The sequence below is a fragment of the Scyliorhinus canicula genome, chromosome 10, assembly GCF_902713615.1.
Source record: "Scyliorhinus canicula chromosome 10, sScyCan1.1, whole genome shotgun sequence".
Taxonomy (NCBI): domain Eukaryota; kingdom Metazoa; phylum Chordata; class Chondrichthyes; order Carcharhiniformes; family Scyliorhinidae; genus Scyliorhinus; species Scyliorhinus canicula.
In genome coordinates, this window is record NC_052155.1 from 186,881,920 (window position 1) to 186,899,508 (window position 17,589).

General features: G+C 50.3%; 1 protein-coding gene across 2 annotated transcripts in view; it reads left to right on the forward strand.

Moving 5' to 3' along the window:
* gask1a (golgi associated kinase 1A) overlaps positions 1–17,589 on the forward strand; it is a 50,452-nt gene that overhangs the window by 18,629 nt on the left and 14,234 nt on the right. For both annotated transcript variants that reach the window (XM_038810333.1, XM_038810334.1), the window contains exon 3: positions 8,771–8,893. In XM_038810333.1, coding sequence (XP_038666261.1) covers positions 8,771–8,893 — 123 coding nt within the window. The remainder of the gene's footprint in view (positions 1–8,770; positions 8,894–17,589) is intronic.

The window sequence follows — 17,589 nt, forward strand, 5'->3', positions numbered from 1 at the left end:
GGCTTCTGACTCGGGAGTGAAAGTGCCACATGCTGAACGGCAGCGGAGACCTATCATATACCACTCTTTCCACAAGTCACATTCATTGAAGCAGAATGCTACTTTTGAAGAATGATTAGTATCATCTGAACTTTTTTTTTGTTTAATCAGATGGTCGTTACCAAGGAGAAATTAATCTAAGTAGAGTTGCTGATTGCTTGGTAACCATTCCTTGTAGGGATCTTACTTACAGTACTGCCAGGTGGCAGGGTCCCAGGTTTAGGGATCCCCAAGTGAGCATATGGGTATGGCATAGTTTAGTTGGCTAAAATCTGGCATACAACACTTGGTTGTATGGTTGTCCAATTCAGACTATCCTGCAACAATAACAGCATAGGACCTTGAACATAGCAAAACATCCTAAAGGGCATTACAGGAGCATTATCAAACCAAGCCACATAAGTAGAACAGGAGACCAAAAACTTGGTCAAAGAGGTAGGTTTTAAAGAGCATTTTAAATTAGGCAGGGAATTCCAGAGCCCAAGGCTCAGGCAGCTGAAGCAACAGCCACCAATGTTGCAGTGATGTGAACTGGGATGCAAAAGATGCACAGAATTGGAGAAGGGCTGTAAGAGGTTATAGAGCTAGGGAGGGGTGCGACCATAGAGGGGTTTTAAACAATCAGAAGTATTTTAAGGTCAAGCACAGGGATGACGGATGAATGGGACTTTGTGCGAGTTATGATATGGTTAGTCAGGTTTTGGGTGAGCTCCAATTTATGGAGGGTGGGCAGCCAGGAGTGCATTGGCATAGTCAAGCTGTAGGAAACAAAGCATGGGCGAGGGTTTAGGCAGCTGAGGCGGGGACAGAGACGGTAACATAGTGGTTGGCACTATGGATTCACAGCGCCAGGGTCCCACGGTTTGATTCGAGCTTGGGTCACTGTCTGTGCGGAGTCTGCACGTTCTCCTCGTGTCTGTGTGGGCTTCCTCCGGGTGCCCCGGTTTCCTCCCACAAGTCCCGAAAAACGTGCTATTAGGTCATTTGGACATCCTGAATTCTCCCTCAGAATGGGAGAGACTTGTCACAGTAACTTCATTGCAGTGTTAATGTAAGCCTACTTGTGACAATAAAGATTTATTTTTTTTAATTAAAAAAAGACGTGGAATGGTACAGAATCTTTCGGTATTTCCTTTGCAGGTTACATAATGCCTTTGTTGGTGAGTGTATGGTTCTTACTTTGGGACTTTTATTGAATGAGCTTGTGAGAGATCCTGAGTTTGAATCCTTCTGCTTAGCAAGTTGTCAGCTTGACCAAGGGGTCGAAGTTGCCACACTGAAGAGAGTGTGTATCAATGCTTTGCTGAATTCTTTCTTGGGGATGTGAGTTCAAATCCCATTCTATATATTTACTTCAAAAAGGTTAGATCAGGTAATCAGAAACACATTCTTCAAAAGTAGTAACCTGCTTCAGTCAATGTAACTTGTGTAATGAGTGGTATATGATAGGTATCAGCTGTCGGCTCAGTCGGGAGCAAATGTTCAATGGGTTGATAAGTCTAGCGGGTCAATATTTTTGTGTGATATTTTGCTTCTCATTTTCAGCCAATACTGCTAGCCAGCAGCAATGGGACAAATAGTTAAATGTGTAAGTTTCTCCCTGTAAGTACACAGCCTGGCCATTGGCAAGTCTTTAGTTGTGCCCCTTCATGGGCACACTCAGAAACTGGGTCCTTCACGCCGCCAAGCTTAAACATCAGGGGAATTCAGAGGAGGCCTGACCCCCCAGACATGCAGTGTGCAAACCCTCTGACATGTGGCCACACTTTGACATTCATGAACCAAACTCCCAACAGTCAGGCCTGTTCTTTGCTGCAAATTCAACATAATTCCAATCTCCCATTTTGTGGAGTAAAATGAATCCCAAAGACTATCTTCCTTCTGATCAATATTCCCCCCCCCCCCCCCCCCCCCCCCCCCACCCACCCGCGCGCTCATAAACTTTGATACAGCGGAAGACAGCTCCACATTGTCACACCCTTGGTTACTTTTCCAAGACTAATTCCATAAATCGAATCACGGATTTCAGAAAGGCATTCTATTACAGCTGGGAAAGGCATTTTGGAAGCAAGTTGTCTAAACGCTCCAAACGATAAAATTCTAGAATTGAGCTGATGTGATCTCCAACGTAAGTGTGGAATTTCAGCAAGTTGTGTCACATTCCTTCAGTGATAATCGCAGCACTATACCTTCCCGGAGCCCAACCTACCACCTGTTCATAAATGGTGCTCTCGTTTGCCTGGGGTTAACTACCCTTCAACGTTGGACATGGGCGGATGCTGCCTTACACCACCCGCACAAAACTAAACCCAACAAGAGTGCTTCAGTCTTACAGAGGTAACTAAATAGAAACATGCTTACTGTCAGCCTGTTTCACACTGTACACTGGCTAGGATGTTTTGGCCATCTCCCTTTATCGTGCCTACAGCCTTGCACAGACTTTTAATAGGCTTTTCATAGAATTTACAATGCAGAAGGAGGCCATTCGGTCCATCGAGTCTGCACTGGCCCTTGGAAAGAGCACCCCACTTAAGCCCACACTTCCAACCTATCCCCGTTACCCAGTAACCCGACCTAACCTTTTTGGACACTCAGGGCAATTTAGAGTGGCCAATCCATCTAACCTGCACACCTTAGGACTGTGGGAGGAAACCGGAGCTCAGTGTCAAGGTGGTATTTACAAATCCTTCAGATTGCAGCACCCTCTTCACGGGAACAATAACATTCATGAGCAGGGCACGAGCATCTCTTTAACCAATCAAATTGAAAATGCTCACAGAGACACACAAAGCACAATTTTCTCCATCCCGCAGAAGTAGGTTAGGGGGCGAATCTGGGAGCTGCAACTCAACACATTCCCTCCACTGAGTGAGCTTGCTGAATAGGGCAGAGGTCATTTAGGCCCATTAATTGGAGAATAATTTTTTTATATATAAATAGAGTGCCCAATTAATTTTATCCAATTAAGGGGCAATTTAGCATGGCCAATTCACCTACCACTTACATATCTTTTGGGTTGTGGGGGCGAAACCCATGCAGACACGGGTGAATGTGCAAAATCCACACGGACAGTGACCCAGAGCCGGGATCGAACCTGGGACCTCAGCGCCATGAGACAGCAGTGCTAACCACTGCGCCACTGTGCCGCCACAATTTTCCTGTACTTTTTCAAAGTGTTCCATGTGTGAAAACCGGGGAGAATTGTGAGGGATTCTCAGTCGGCGAAACGCGATTGGACGGAAAACCAGTCTTGACGCTGAAATCATGGTCGGCGCCAGGTTCACACCAAATCACAATTCTCCAGTGCCGCGAAAGTGGCACCAATGTGTTCCACTCCACATGTACAGTGAACACTGTTGGCATATCATTAGCGGGCCTGACCCGGTATACTCCGGGGCCTCCGCGATTCCTCCAGCGAGGGATATTCCCGACAGCGAGGTTCGCTTGAGCTTTCAAAAATCGTGAAACGGGCTCTTTGGCTGATGAGGGGGAGAGAGGGGGTACGGACAGTGCCCAACATCTCATTAGTGTGCTGGCAGTTGTGCTGCTGGCCGGGGAGGGGGGGGGGGGCTCCTGTCAGGGCTGGAGGGGCACAGCGGGGGATGGCCAGGAGGTGGGGTCGGTGTGGACGGCTACATCATTGTTGCAGGCAGCCATGGGGCTGCACACGCCGCTGACTGCTCACTTTGAACCCGACGCCACAGGTCGTATGGGTGCCCCCCACATTCCACCCCTTCCGAGGTACCTTCTGGCCCCAGCTGACTCATCAACGGGCTGGCCGGATGCGCTCCAGTGCCATCTTATTGGCTGGGATATGTGTGTGTGGAGAGTGGAACGCTAATATGCACCTGCAGCTTGTCAGCCTCTCGAGTGTCAATCATGGACCTGACAAATTCTCCAGTGTCTGCGTGGGTCTCACCCCCACAACCGAAAGATGTGTAGAGTAGGTGGATTGGCCACGCTAAATTGCCCCTTAATTGGAAAGTAAATAATTGAGTACTTTAAAAAAAATTTCAAATCCCTGTGGTCAATGGGATGCTCCTTTTATACATCTCCCCAGGGTGGGGGATTCAGGGGAACCAATGGGACCCCGGGGAACAGACGAGGGAAGGGGGGTCCAAAGAAAAAGGAGGGGAAGGCTGTAATGCGGCCGATACACAGATCCAGCCTTGCAGTGCTGGCCTTGTTGGGTAGGAGTGGCAGTCCCATCTCCTTGGACAGAAGGCGATGGGATTCCTCCAGTTGGCCTTGCAGTCCGAAAAGAGATGCTGTCACCCCTTCCTGATGCTTGCAACTCTGGGACGGCCGGATCCAGGGGCACGGCATCAGCCTGGGACTCAACAGAGTCCTGGGCTCTGGCATTCCTCCAAGTGCCAGGGATGTTAATTTTGCACAAGGATTGCGGCAGGAACCCATTTTTCCTCTGTGGAGTAATTCTTAGCCCAAACCGCTTGTGCGTGATGGAAAACTCCATGCTTGGCCTTGCATTCCCGCTGTCCATTTATGCTTGCTGTTTAATTTTCAGAGGTTTCAGCAGATCGAAAGCAAAACCTTGTCTTTCCATCATTAGTAATGCAGGAGAGGTCTTGGTTATGGAATGTGCATTATTCCTATAAAGCTAGGAATTAGTTAAGATGTTTGATCAGCAAACCTTGTTCCCTGGTTGGTCAAGTGCCAGCTGCAGAGCTGGGCTGAGAGGTGGCAGATGGAGTTTAATGCGGAAAAGTGTGAGGTGGTTCACTTTGGAAGGAGTAACAGGAATGCAGAGTACTGGGCTAATGGCAAGATTCTTGGTAGTGTAGATGAACAGAGAGATCTCGGCATCCAGGTACATAAATCCCTGAAAGTTGCCACCCAGGTTAATAGGGCTGTTAAGAAGGCATATGGTGTGCTAGCCTTTATAAGCAGGGGGATTGAGTTTCGGAACCACAAGGTCATGCTGCAGCTGTACATAACTCTGGTGCGGCCACACCTGGAGTACTGCGTGCAGTTCTGGTCACCACATTATAGGAAGGATGTGGAAGCTTTGGAAAGGGTTCAGAGGAGATTTACTAGGATGTTGCCTGGTATGGAGGGAAGGTCTTACGAGGAAAGGCTCAGGGAATTGAGGTTGTTTTCGTTAGAGAGGAGAAGGCTGAGAGGTGACTTAATAGAGACATATAAGATAGTCAGAGGGTTAGATAGGGTGGACAGTGAGAGTCTTTTTCCTCGGATGGTGATGACCAACACGAGGGGACATAGCTTTAAATTGAGGGGTGAGAGATATAGGACAGATGTCAGAGGCAGTTTATTTACTCAGAGAGTAGTAGGGGTGTGGAACGCCCTGCCTGCAATAGTAGTAGACTCGCCAACTTTAAGGGTATTTAAGTGGTCACTGGATAGACATATGGATGAAAATGGAATAGTGTAGGTCAGATAGGCTTCAGATGGTTTCACAGGTCGGCGCAACATCGAGGGCCGAAGGGCCCGTACTGCGCTGTAGTGTTCTATGTTCTATGTTCTATGTTCTATTAGTGCCATTCCCTTGCCTCTTCCCCGCACCCCTGCACATTGTTTCTATTCAAATAATTATCCAATGCCCTCTTGGATGCTCGAATGAACCTGCCTCCACCACACTTCCAGGCGTTGCATTCCACACTCGAACCACTCATTGTGTGAAAAAGTGTTTTCCGCGCATCACAATTGCTTCTTTTGCACACACAACACAGCAATAACAACTTGCTTTTATGTTTAAAATCAAGTTCCACAATTATTTCAAGATCACCACAACTAACATGAATTCTCATATTGGGGCAGCAGGGTAGCATGGTGGTTAGCATAAATGCTTCACAGCTCCAAGGTCCCAGGTTCGATTCTCGGCTGGGTCACTGTCTGTGTGGAGTCTGCACGTCCTCCCCCTGTGTGCGTGGGTTTCCTCCGGGCGCTCCGGTTTCCTCCCACAGTCCAAAGATGTGCGGGTTAGGTGGATTGGCCATGCTAAATTGCCCGTAGTGTCCTAATAAAAGTAAGGTTAAGGGGGGGTTCTTGGGTTACGGGTATAGGGCGGATACGTGTGTTTGAGTAGGGTGATCATGGCTCAGCACAACATTGAGGGCCGAAGGGCCTGTACTGTTCTATGAAGTATTAATGCAGTAAAATATTCAGTAAAATACTGAAAGCCAACGGCCAGAACATATTGTTTTGATGCATGACGAGTCCATGGGCCCATTAATGGGATATCTCTGTGCCTTAGGCACCTTGCATGCACCAATGTGAATGGCCATTGCACAGAGCATGCACAGGGCACGATAAAGCCCCTTATCTCATGTTAAGCAGCTGAAGTGCTCCAGCCTCTCCTGCAAAGGAGGGCCACAAGATTTTAATTTTTTACCATCTAAGTGGCCCAGTATTTCAAATAAACCCACCCAGCTCAGCTACCTGAATATGGGGGAGGATTACCAGACCTGGTTTAACTCATTCCTGGAGCTTTCAACACATGGCTTCTGACCTGCAACCATGCCATCTGGTCAAACATCTTTTGTCATCATCTCCAATATCCTTACAACTAGTAGATAGAAATGTTTAAACAAAATTCAACAGTCTTATATTATTCCTCATTTTTAAAAAAATTCATAGGTTCCACGGGCGGGATTCTCCGACCCCCCCGCCGGCTGCCGAATTCTCCGGCACCGGGGATTTCGCGGGGTGGGAATCGTGCCATGACAGTCAGAGGGCGCTGGCAGCGGCCCCCCCAGCGATTCTCCGGCCCGCGATGGGCCGAGTGGCCACCCATTTTCGGACGGTCCCACCGGTGTAAATTAGAGCAGGTACTTACCGGCAGGACCTGGCTGCGCGGGCGGCCTCCGGGGTCCTCGGGGGGGGCGCAGGGGGATCTGGCCCCGGGAGGTGCCTCCACGGTGGCCTGGCCCGCGATCGGGGCCCACCGATCCGCAGGCGGGCCTGTGCCGAGGGGCACTCTATTCCTCCGCGTCAACTGCTGTGGCCCTCCGCGATGGCCGATGCGGAGATGAAGACTCCCCCTGCGCATGTGCTGGGATGATGCCAGCACACGTGGCGCTCCCGCGCATGCGTCAACTCGCGCTGGCCGGCGGAGACCCTTCCGCGCCGGCTGGCGGGGCGCTAACCACTCCGGCACCGGCCTAGCCCCTGAAGGTGCAGAGGATTCCGCATCTTTGGGGTGTGGCCCACGCCAGAGTGGTTCACACCACTCCTCGGCGACGGGACCATCTGCCCCGCCGGGTAGGGGAGAATCCCGTCCCACGTGTTGCTGGCAAGGCCAACTTTTATTGTGCATCGCTGATAAAATCTTTTTTTTATTTCAGAGTACCCAATTATTTTTTTTTCCAATTAAGGGGCAATTTAGCCTGGCCAATCCACCTAACCTGCACATCTTTGGGTTGTGGGGGTTAAACCCACGCAGACACGGGGAGAATGTGCAAACTCCACACGGACAATGACCCGGATTCAAACCCGGGTCCTCAGTGCCATAGGCAGCAGTGCTAACCACTGTGCCACGTGCCGCTCCTGGTGGTGAACTGGCTTTTTGAATCCCTGCAGCCCATGTAGTGTAGGTACACCCACAGTGCTGTTAGGGAGGGAGTTCCAGGATCATGACCCAGCGACAGTGAAGTAACAATGATGTGGCCGCACTTCAGCAGGATCAGAGTCCCACTTGGAGATGTTTAACAGGGTGTTTCTCAGCGCCTGCAGTGCCGAGAAAACCCTCCGCTATTCCATAGCATTTTGCCATTTTATTTGGCCTCGGCAGATGCCTGGACAGCAGTGCCACATTGGCACTGCCAAGGTGCCTGGGTGCCAGTGAGAGTGCCAGGGTGCTCCCTGCCCAGGAGCGTGGGTTCCATTCCCGTCCCGGCTGAGGTTATTCACAAAGTCCCCGCCTTCTCAACCCTGCCCCTCACCTGAGGTGTGGTGACCCTCAGGTTAAATCACCACCAGTCAGCTCTCCCCCCTCAAAGGGGAAAGCAGCCTATGGTCACCTGGGACTACGGTGACTTTACCTTACCTTAGTTTTTTCTCTTCATTAGCAAAGGTGTCAACAGAGAATGATTACGGTTCGATGTCCCACAAACATGAATTGGGACATGGAAAAGTTCTAGTTTTAAGTCCCAGCAGGGTAGCATGGTGGTTAGCATAAATGCTTCACAGCTCCAGGGTCCCAGGTTCGATTCCCGGCTGGGTCACTGTCTGTGTGGAGTCTGCACGTCCTCCCCCTGTGTGCGTGGGTTTCCTCTGGGTGCTCCGGTTTCCTCCCACAGTCCAAAGATGTGCGGGTTAGGTGGATTGGCCATGCTAAATTGCCCGTAGTGTCCTAATAAAAGTAAGGTTAAGGGGGGGGTTGTTGGGTTACGGGTATAGGGCGGATACGTGGGTTTGAGTAGGGTGATCATGGCTCGGCACAACATCGAGGGCCGAAGGGCCTGTTCTGTGCTGTACTGTTCTATGTTCTATCTGTGCAGTTTAATCCTTTGGGTAAAAAGGAACTGGGGCCTCCCTGGGACAAAATTCACTGTCCATTACGGTGTAGCTGATGATATTATGAAATTTGCACTAAATTTTCTCTCCACATATGCAGGTTTTTGAGAGCTTGAGCTGCAGACCTGGCCCTCACTGGCACACATCCTGGTACTTTGCGAGTTGTGGAGAAGGTCCAAACATGTGGCAAATGTTTATGTATCTGTTACATTCACAAACGGACATTTGTTTCCCCCAGGTCCACGATCGGCTGGATAGACATTGCTGCGGTTTTAACCCAGACTTCTCAGAACCCTGTGTAGAAGATCTGCTGCACGAAAAGTGTAGAAATCTTAAGGACCATCTCCTTGTGCATATCCTGGTATGTGAGAAACAATAAATTTTAGCATGGTCCCACATAAAAAGCTAATAAAATGCAACATTTATATTACGCCTCTCAGGATGTCAGGAGTGTTTGCAGCCCGTTGATTACTTTTTGAAATCGCTATTGTATTGTAGGAAAATGTGGCAGTCAATTTGCAAAGAGCAAGATCCCACAAACATCAATATGATGGCCAGATAACCTGCTTTTAGTGATTTTGATTGATTGAGGTTTAAATATTGGCCAGGACACTGGGGAGAACTCCACTGCTTTTCTTCAAATAATCCCTCGAATTGTTCGCACCCACCGAAGTGAGCAGCTGGAACCTCAGTTTAACATCTAACTGCACTCGGAGTGTCAGCCCCAAAGGGCTCCGGTTTCTCAAGTGGGACTTGAGCCACATCTTCCTGACTGTATTTTGCTGTCTTTGTGGCTCACTGAGGCGACTTTCCAGATGTGAAGACCACGCCAGGAGCTTGGAGGCCATTGTAGCACCTGGGTGGTCGGGGACGTGGCCCCCTGGCACTCTGGTGGTGCTAACCAGGCTGTGCAGTGTCAAGGGTCATGGCCTGAAGAGGGTGGGGCCTGGAAGTGCAGGGCCTGAAGGGACAGGGCCTAAAGGGCGATCCATTGGGAGGGTCCGATGCTGGTGATCAATGTTCGGGGGTGGTGGGGCAATTATATTTGGGTGGGAAATCAGGCCAGCAATCAATGTTGAGTGGGGAGATTAGGCTGGTGATCAATGTTCTTTGGTAGGGGTGTGGGTGAGCAGGCCAGTGATCAAAGGGGGAGATCAGGTCGGCAATTGATGTCCGGGTGATGGGGGGATTGGTGGCGGCGAGCAGGCCAGTAATAAATGTTCCGGGGCAGGAGTGGGGGAGAAACATGCCATTAATGAATGTGTGTGTGGGGGGGGGGGGGGTCTTTAATTTCACTTTGACTTCAGGGCGCCCTTTACAAAAGGCGTCCAATCTCTGAGAAGCCAGGCTTGCTGCCGTGATTAGGCCCCACCCATCCCAATGACTGCGTAAAACATGCACCCCCTTCAAAAGGTGTGGGACAATCTGGTCGGGAAACCTGTATCTTTCTCTGAGGAGAAAACGCTGGATTTCTCACTGAACCTAACACTTTGCCATTTTTTAGGAACATTCCGTCCATAATGTTTAAGGGTTTCGGGTGCATGTCGGGACTATGCGACACTCACACTACTGCTTCTTGCCATTCAGTTTAACCTTGAGTGACTAAAAACACAAAATTACAGCAGGCCAAAGGTGGCAATCTGGATCTCAGGTTCAAAATCAGAAACAAAACATTAATGGCCTCGGTCCATCCGATTTGGTGTCGGAACGAGGCCGTTGAATCTCGCGAGAGGCCCCTCATGAGATTTGAGACTCTCGCAAGGTGTCACGATCTGGATCTCGCCCTCACTGGGTGTGATCCCGATCTGACCAGTTAAACGAGCCATTAGAGACTCCTGGGTAGTTGGGGACATGGCAGGGTGGAATCTGGCACTCCCTCTGACAGTGCCACCTGCGCATCCTGGCAGTGCCACTCTGTCACTGCCATGGTGCCCAGTTGGAACTGCCAAGCTGACAGGGGCAATGCCCAGGCTCCCAGGTCAGCAGTGCCAGGGTGTCCAGGTGCCAGATTAGCACCGCCAGGGATCGGGCCCCAGGGGGAGCCTTACCAGGTTGGGGGGGTGGGTTACTGGCAGCCTCCCCGAGTTTGTGGGGCGAGGGGGCGGTGTCAAAAACAGGGAGGGGGGGTGGAAAGATCGGGTCAGTGAGATAAAATGGCCCCTCGGTCTGCGAGGAGCCTTTCCTGCTGGGCTCGGCAGCAGGAGGTGGGCTGGGCAGCAGGAGATGGGCTGGGCAGCAGGAGATGGGCTGGGCAGCAGGAGATGGGCTCAGCAGCAGGAGATGGGCTCAGCAGCAGGAGATGGGCTGGGCAGCGGGAGATGGGCTGGGCAGCAGGAGATGGGCTGGGCAGCAGGAGGTGGTCTCGGCAGCAGGAGATGGGCTCAGCAGCAGGAGATGGGCTGGGCAGCAGGAGGTGGGCTGGGCAGCGGGAGATGGGCTGGGCAGCAGGAGATGGGCTGGGCAGCAGGAGGTGGTCTCGGCAGCAGGAGATGGGCTCAGCAGCAGGAGATGGGCTGGGCAGCAGGAGGTGGGCTGGGCAGCAGGAGATGGGCTCGGCAGCAGGAGATGGGCTGGGCAGCAGGAGATGGGCTGGGCAGCAGGAGATGGTCTCGGCAGCAGGAGGTGGTCTCGGCAGCAGGAGGTGGGCTGGGCAGCAGGAGATGGGCTCAGCAGCAGGAGGTGGGCTCGGCAGCAGGAGGTGGTCTCGGCAGCAGGAGATGGTCTCGGCAGCGGGAGATGGGCTGGGCAGCAGGAGATGGTCTCGGCAGCGGGAGATGGGCTCGGCAGCAGGAGATGGTCTCGGCAGCGGGAGATGGGCTGGGCAGCAGGAGGTGGTCTCGGCAGCAGGAGATGGGCTGGGCAGCAGGAGATGGGCTCAGCAGCAGGAGATGGGCTGGGCAGCAGGAGATGGGCTGGGCAGCAGGAGATGGGCTGGGCAGCAGGAGATGGGCTGGGCAGCAGGAGATGGGCTCGGCAGCAGGAGATGGGCTGGGTAGCAGGAGATGGGCTGGGCAGCAGGAGATGGGCTCGGCAGCAGGAGATGGGCTGGGCAGCAGGAGATGGGCTCAGCAGCGGGAGATGGTCTCGGCAGCGGGAGATGGGCTGGGCAGCAGGAGATGGGCTCGGCAGCAGGAGATGGGCTGGGCAGCAGGAGATGGGCTGGGCAGCAGGAGATGGGCTCGGCAGCAGGAGGTGGGCTGGGCTACGAGATGGGCTGGGCAGCAGGAGATGGGCTGGGCAGCGGGAGATGAGCTGGGCAGCGGGAGATGGGCTGGGCAGTAGGAGATGGGCTGGGGAGTAGGAGATGGTCTCGGCAGAGAGAAACTGCTCAAGGCCAGAAGAAACAAGCAAAGTGGCGTTGAGTAGGTGAGTGTTTCCCGGTGCTGCAGCTCCTGAGAAACACCCCGCTAAAGTTGCCCAAAACCAGGCATAGATTTTTACCTGGATAAATCACGCTGACGTTCTAGCAGAGAATGATATAGCACTGAAGTGGGCCATTTAGCCCATCCTGCCCAACTACTGTTTCCCCTCCTCACCCACTCGGCACACTTCCATTGAATCTGACAGCGTTCTGGTGCTTCACCCAACTGGTCTACCTTCATCTGTTGACACTGGACTGAAACTGTAAGTAGCTGCAAGTGAAGAAAATCACAGCCAATCTGACTATCTTCGGCCAACTATCCGGGCAGTATACAGTCATATATGGCTCCAGCTTTTACAGGACCATTGCATAACCCTTGCACCAAGGTTCCAAGTCGTGGCCATCACAACATGGTCCCAGCACCTATTGGCTGCCTGCAACCCTAGTTGCCCCAACATTTTGACACAGTCTTAGATTGAAGAGTTGCACAGCTGAGAGGGGCAGGATGGCAGTAGAAGACACACTGCAAATAGCACAACAAAATGCGGGCCTTTTTACTTAATCATTAGCCAGCTCTGGTGCACTTGAATGCAGGTTTATGCAACGCCAGATTAGAACATTGAAGGCCAGCAGTGAAATCCTTGGCTAGGAAATACCCTTAATCATACATTGGTACTGTTTGTTAGATTGGGCTGTGGAAGGAAAGTGGACACTGGGAGGGGCCTGAATTGTGAAGGGCAGCAGGTTGCAGGGAATGAGCACCGTGTTCCGGCACCCCTCGCTCCATTACGCCGTGTGCCTGTAATGAGTACTTGTTCCTGTGTTGGCTGCTAGAGGCGTGCCGGAAATAGTTAAAGTCCACCCCGAGGGCTGGATTTAATGGAGGCAGTGGGGTCTCGCCCACTGGCTGGCGAGCTGGCAAGACGTTGGCGTTGTGATACCCGCTGCATCGTGTGCTCTCAGACACTTACCTGGACAGCAGCGAGCCTTGCATGGAGGCAGTGGCTGCTGCTCGTATGGCACCCACCCAGGGACCAGGATCGCCATGGACCACGGTCACAGCTGAGTGACGGAGAATGGGACTTGTGGGGTAGGGGTTACGAGGTAGAGGCTTGGCAGCAACGGCAGGGAGGTGGCTGCCAGTGGGACCCTTACCTCCCAATACTAGATCTGTTAATCTGGCACTGAATGCCTTTGAATGAGGGACCCCGGAGCCCACAAGCAATTCACAAGGGTTTGCTTGTCATACCCCTGTCTTGGCCACTGCCCTGCCCACCTCTGGGTGAATATCGGTAGGGGTGGGATGTTGCCCCTAAACAGGCATTAATTGCTCACCGGGTCCTAAATTGGTGGCAGAGCGGCAAAGCCTTCCCAATTAATTGAGGGAAGGAAATGGGAACCCCAACCACCACCCTCCCATTTGATTAAATATCCCTATGCCGCCAAACTTGCCTCAAGGTAGGGTATTAAATTCCACCTTCATTTCCCTGCCTGCATATCACTTTTTTACTCTTTCACAGAATGTGAGCATCATTAGCTTGGCCACATTGCTGTTGAGAAGGTGGTAGAAGTGAAGGTTCTTCAAGTGCAGCAGCTCCTGTGGTGTCGCTACACACACAGTGGTGTTTGGGAGGGTGTTTCAGGATTTTGACCCAATGACCGCGAAGGAACACAATATATTTCCAAGTCAGGGTGGTGAGTGGCTTGGATGGGAACATGCAGGTGGTGGTGTTCCCATGTGTCTGCTGCCCTTGTCCTTCTGGGTGGTAGAAGCCTTGGTGAGTGGCTGTCGTGCGCATTGTAGATGGTACACACTGCTGCCAGTGTGCGTCAGTGCTAGGGGGAGTGAATACTTAAGGTGGTGGATGGGGCACCAATCAAGCGGGGCTGCCTTGTCCTGAATGGTATCGGGCTTTCTGAATGTTCTTGGCACTGCACTCATCCAGGCAAGCGGAGAGTAGTCCATCAAACTCCTGACTACCTTGTAGATGTTGGACAAGCTTTGCGGAGACAGGAGGTGAGTTACTCACTGCAGAATCCCCAGCCTCTGACTTGCTCTTGCAGCTACAGTATTTATATAGTTCAATTTCTGGTCAATGGTAACTCCTAAAATGTTAACAGTGGGGGGTTCAGTAATGATAATGTCATTGAATGACAAGGGGAGATGGTTAGATTCTCTCTTGTTGGAGATAGTGATTTCCTGGACTTGTCACTTATTAGCCCAAGCCTGAATGTTATCCAGGCCTTACTGCACATGGACATGGACTGCTTCAGTACTGAGGAATTGCAAAGGTGCTAACATTGTGCAATCATCAGCAAACCTTACTGACCTTACTGTTGGAGGGGGGGTGGGGTCATTGATGAAGCAGCTTGAGATGCTTTGGCCGAGGGCACTACCTGAGGGATGACTACAGCAATCTCCTGGGCCAGAGATGACTGACCCCCAAAAGTCATAATCATCTTTCTTTGTGTAGTATGATTCCAACCAGTGGAGAGCTTGTCCCCTGATTCCCAAAGATTTCCCAGTTTTGCTTGGGTTCCTTGATGCCATTCTGGGTCAAAATGTTGCCTTGATGTCAACAGCAGTCTTCAACGCCACATGCATTCTCTTCTGCAACTTTTTCCTGTGGAGTTTTTTGGTCGCACAGACCTGCTCTTCAACTTGCAGCGAGCTGAGTCCACGTGCAGCAGCAAAACTGTCTAGCGTATGGAGGACTGGAGAGATTGGCACCCCACCTCAGCTCTCCAAACAACTGAGTAATTCCTTCATCATACCTGTGGTGTGTTGCTCAGAAGCCTGGACCCATAGTAAATGTACTGGCAGATTGGACAGGTAGGGTTTTCTAACTAGCCAAGACTTCAAAAACTGGAAGAGTTGCCAACCATTTGCATTTTTGCAAAAACATCAGTGATTTTGGGGTGCTGTTTGTCCATCAGCTATCCCCCAAAGTCTGCTTTTCTCATGACCTGCAACATTCTGCACTAACTTCCCATACAGCCAGCCACCCCCCCCCCCCCCCCCCCCCCCCCCCCCCCCCCGGACATTACTGGTGCCTGTGCACCCACTTTGGTGCATGTGTGGAATTCAGAGCATTTCTGAGCCAAGACTGTGGCCCCCACGTTGGTTTACCACGGACGTTCCACATAAACTTCACAAAACCAGACAAGGTTATCTTTGTTGGACTTACTAGAGCAACATAAGCAGTAAAAAAAATAACTTGCTTCCTCAAGCTATGGATGCTCAGTTATAGCTGAGATAACTAGAGCTTTGGATGATAAAAGGGGATCGAGGGATATGGTGAGAGGGCGAGAAAGTGGAATAGATGTTGAAGCTCAGTGTTTATACACGCGGTAAATTCACAGAATAATTAAACTGCATTTTAATATAATCCTATCAGGTAAAAGTACTTAACCCTTTTATTCAATGACACTTGTTTAACATAGCCAGACATTTCATTAATTGTACTGGGTACATAAAGGCTGACTTTTCAACCCTTTGGACACAAATTATTTTCAATTTCTTGTTACTCAAGGGTCGCAGAGGTGTGTCCTTTTTATGAGGAAATCTCCATGTTGTAGTTGGATTGATTGTCAGTCTTCTACATGGGCAAACTTGACCAACAGAATTATTCTCTACAAGGAAATCATTGAATAAAAATGTATTCTTCCCGTAGCACTAACTTTCCTGCAAATATGGATCTAAAATATTTTGATGTTCTTTCTATAACTCAGAGGGTTGGAAAGACATTTTCTAGAGCACTTTTTCCTTTAAGGCCCTTAGCTGTTTTGCCTCCCCCAAATAATTGCAGGCCTACATTTTCTAGAGATTAGAAGAATGAGTGACGATCTCATTGAAATAAAAAAAAATCATGTGCTAGGAAAAGAAGACGACCATTCAGAACTGAAATTAGGAGAAATTTCTTCCTTTCCTGCATGTTAATATTGTAATATTGGTAAGTGGCGTTGATTCATTGCTGTGCACCCATATAGCTGGTGTGTACATCCTAGCTGTGACTAGAACAGCGATACCTGGAGCACAACTCATCAGAGAAAAGAGACCCAACTATTCACAACTTAAGGTAGTAAGGAACAGACCTGAATTCTGTACTTAGTACACGGCCGGGCAGCAAAGCAAATTGAAAGGAATCCCACGGAGAAAACAATTTAATGCAATAAATGAGAAAAAAATGAAGGTTAGAAGGGATAAAGGGTTGTTTTTCCCAGTAGTGTAGTTGATTTATATGTTCGCACTTTTGTGCCAAAGAGCGTCTGGACACAGAGTTATGCCAGTGATTTCTCACACAGCAATCGGGACCTCAGTAACTTTATGGGACGCGCTGAGGACAGGCGGAGGCAAAAACAGAGGAATGAACAGATGCTGTTCTCAATCACTAGCTGACTTTCAGAGGAGCATTGCTCAGAAACTGACGGCAGGTTGCTTGCCAAATCTCTTGATCATGTGCTGAGAAACCAAAAAGAAATGGAGAACTTTTTTTTTAAGCCGAGAGAGACAGCAAGGCTCTCCAGTTGGGAATACTGACAGTGGAACCCTCTAGTCTGGCACCATTTCCAGCTGTGCATTAAGTGATGGTTTGTTTGAGGGCCAGTCCCAAGCGGATGTCGCGCTGTCTCTTTCTCCCAGCTGCTGTATTCTGGGAAGAGCTTTGACAACTTGAAGGATCAGTAGGCGGAAAGCCCAGGAGAAGGAAAGAGGAACTCAACTATAAGACACAGAAATTTCCCACTCCTTGGTAAGGAAGTCCCAGGCCAATATCATGACTAATTCCCGACCTGTCATGCCATCTGCTACAGTTCCAGCTCCACAGCCAGGTAACCCTGAGCTGCAGTTGCAGAATTTCTCGATTTGTGCAATAACGTGTACTATGTTTGTTCACAAAATTTTGCTTCTACAGCACTGAGCTAAATGCCTAGCTACACGAGCAGAGTCTGAGACCACAAGTGATTGCATCAGGCAGGTTTTTCTCATGATCTGAGCAAATAGGTTGTCATTCTGGATACTCAACTGCACTAAGCACACAAACTGGCCTCTCTGATTTTTTTTATTCTTTAATGAGATGTGGGCATCGTTAGCAAGGACAGCATTTTGTGCCCATTATTAATTGCTCCTGAGCTGAGTGGGTTCATAGAATCATAGAGAAATACAGCACAGAACAGGCCCTTCGGCCCATGATGTTGTGCCGATCTTTGTCCTAGGTTAATCATAGATCATAGAATTTTGGACACTAAGGGCAATTTATCATGGCCAATCCACCCAACCTGCACATCTTTGGACTGTGGGAGGAAACCGGAGCACCCGGAGGAAACCCACGCACACACGGAGAGGATGTGCAGACTCCACACAGACAGTGACCCAAGCCGAAATCGAACCTGGGACCCTGGAGCTGTGAAGCAATTGTGCTATCCACAATGCTACCGTGCTGCCCTTAAGAACAAATTAATCTACGCTCCATTATTCTACCCTAATCCATGTACCTATCCAATAGCCGCTTGAAGGTCCCTAACGTTTCCGACTCAACTACTTCCACAGGCAGTGCATTCCATGCCCCCACTACTCTCTGGGTAAAGAACCTACCTCTGACATCCCCCCTATATCTTCCACCATTCCCCTTAAATTTATGCCCCCTTGTAATGGTTTGTTCCACCTGGGGGAAAAGTCTCTGACTGTCTACTCTATC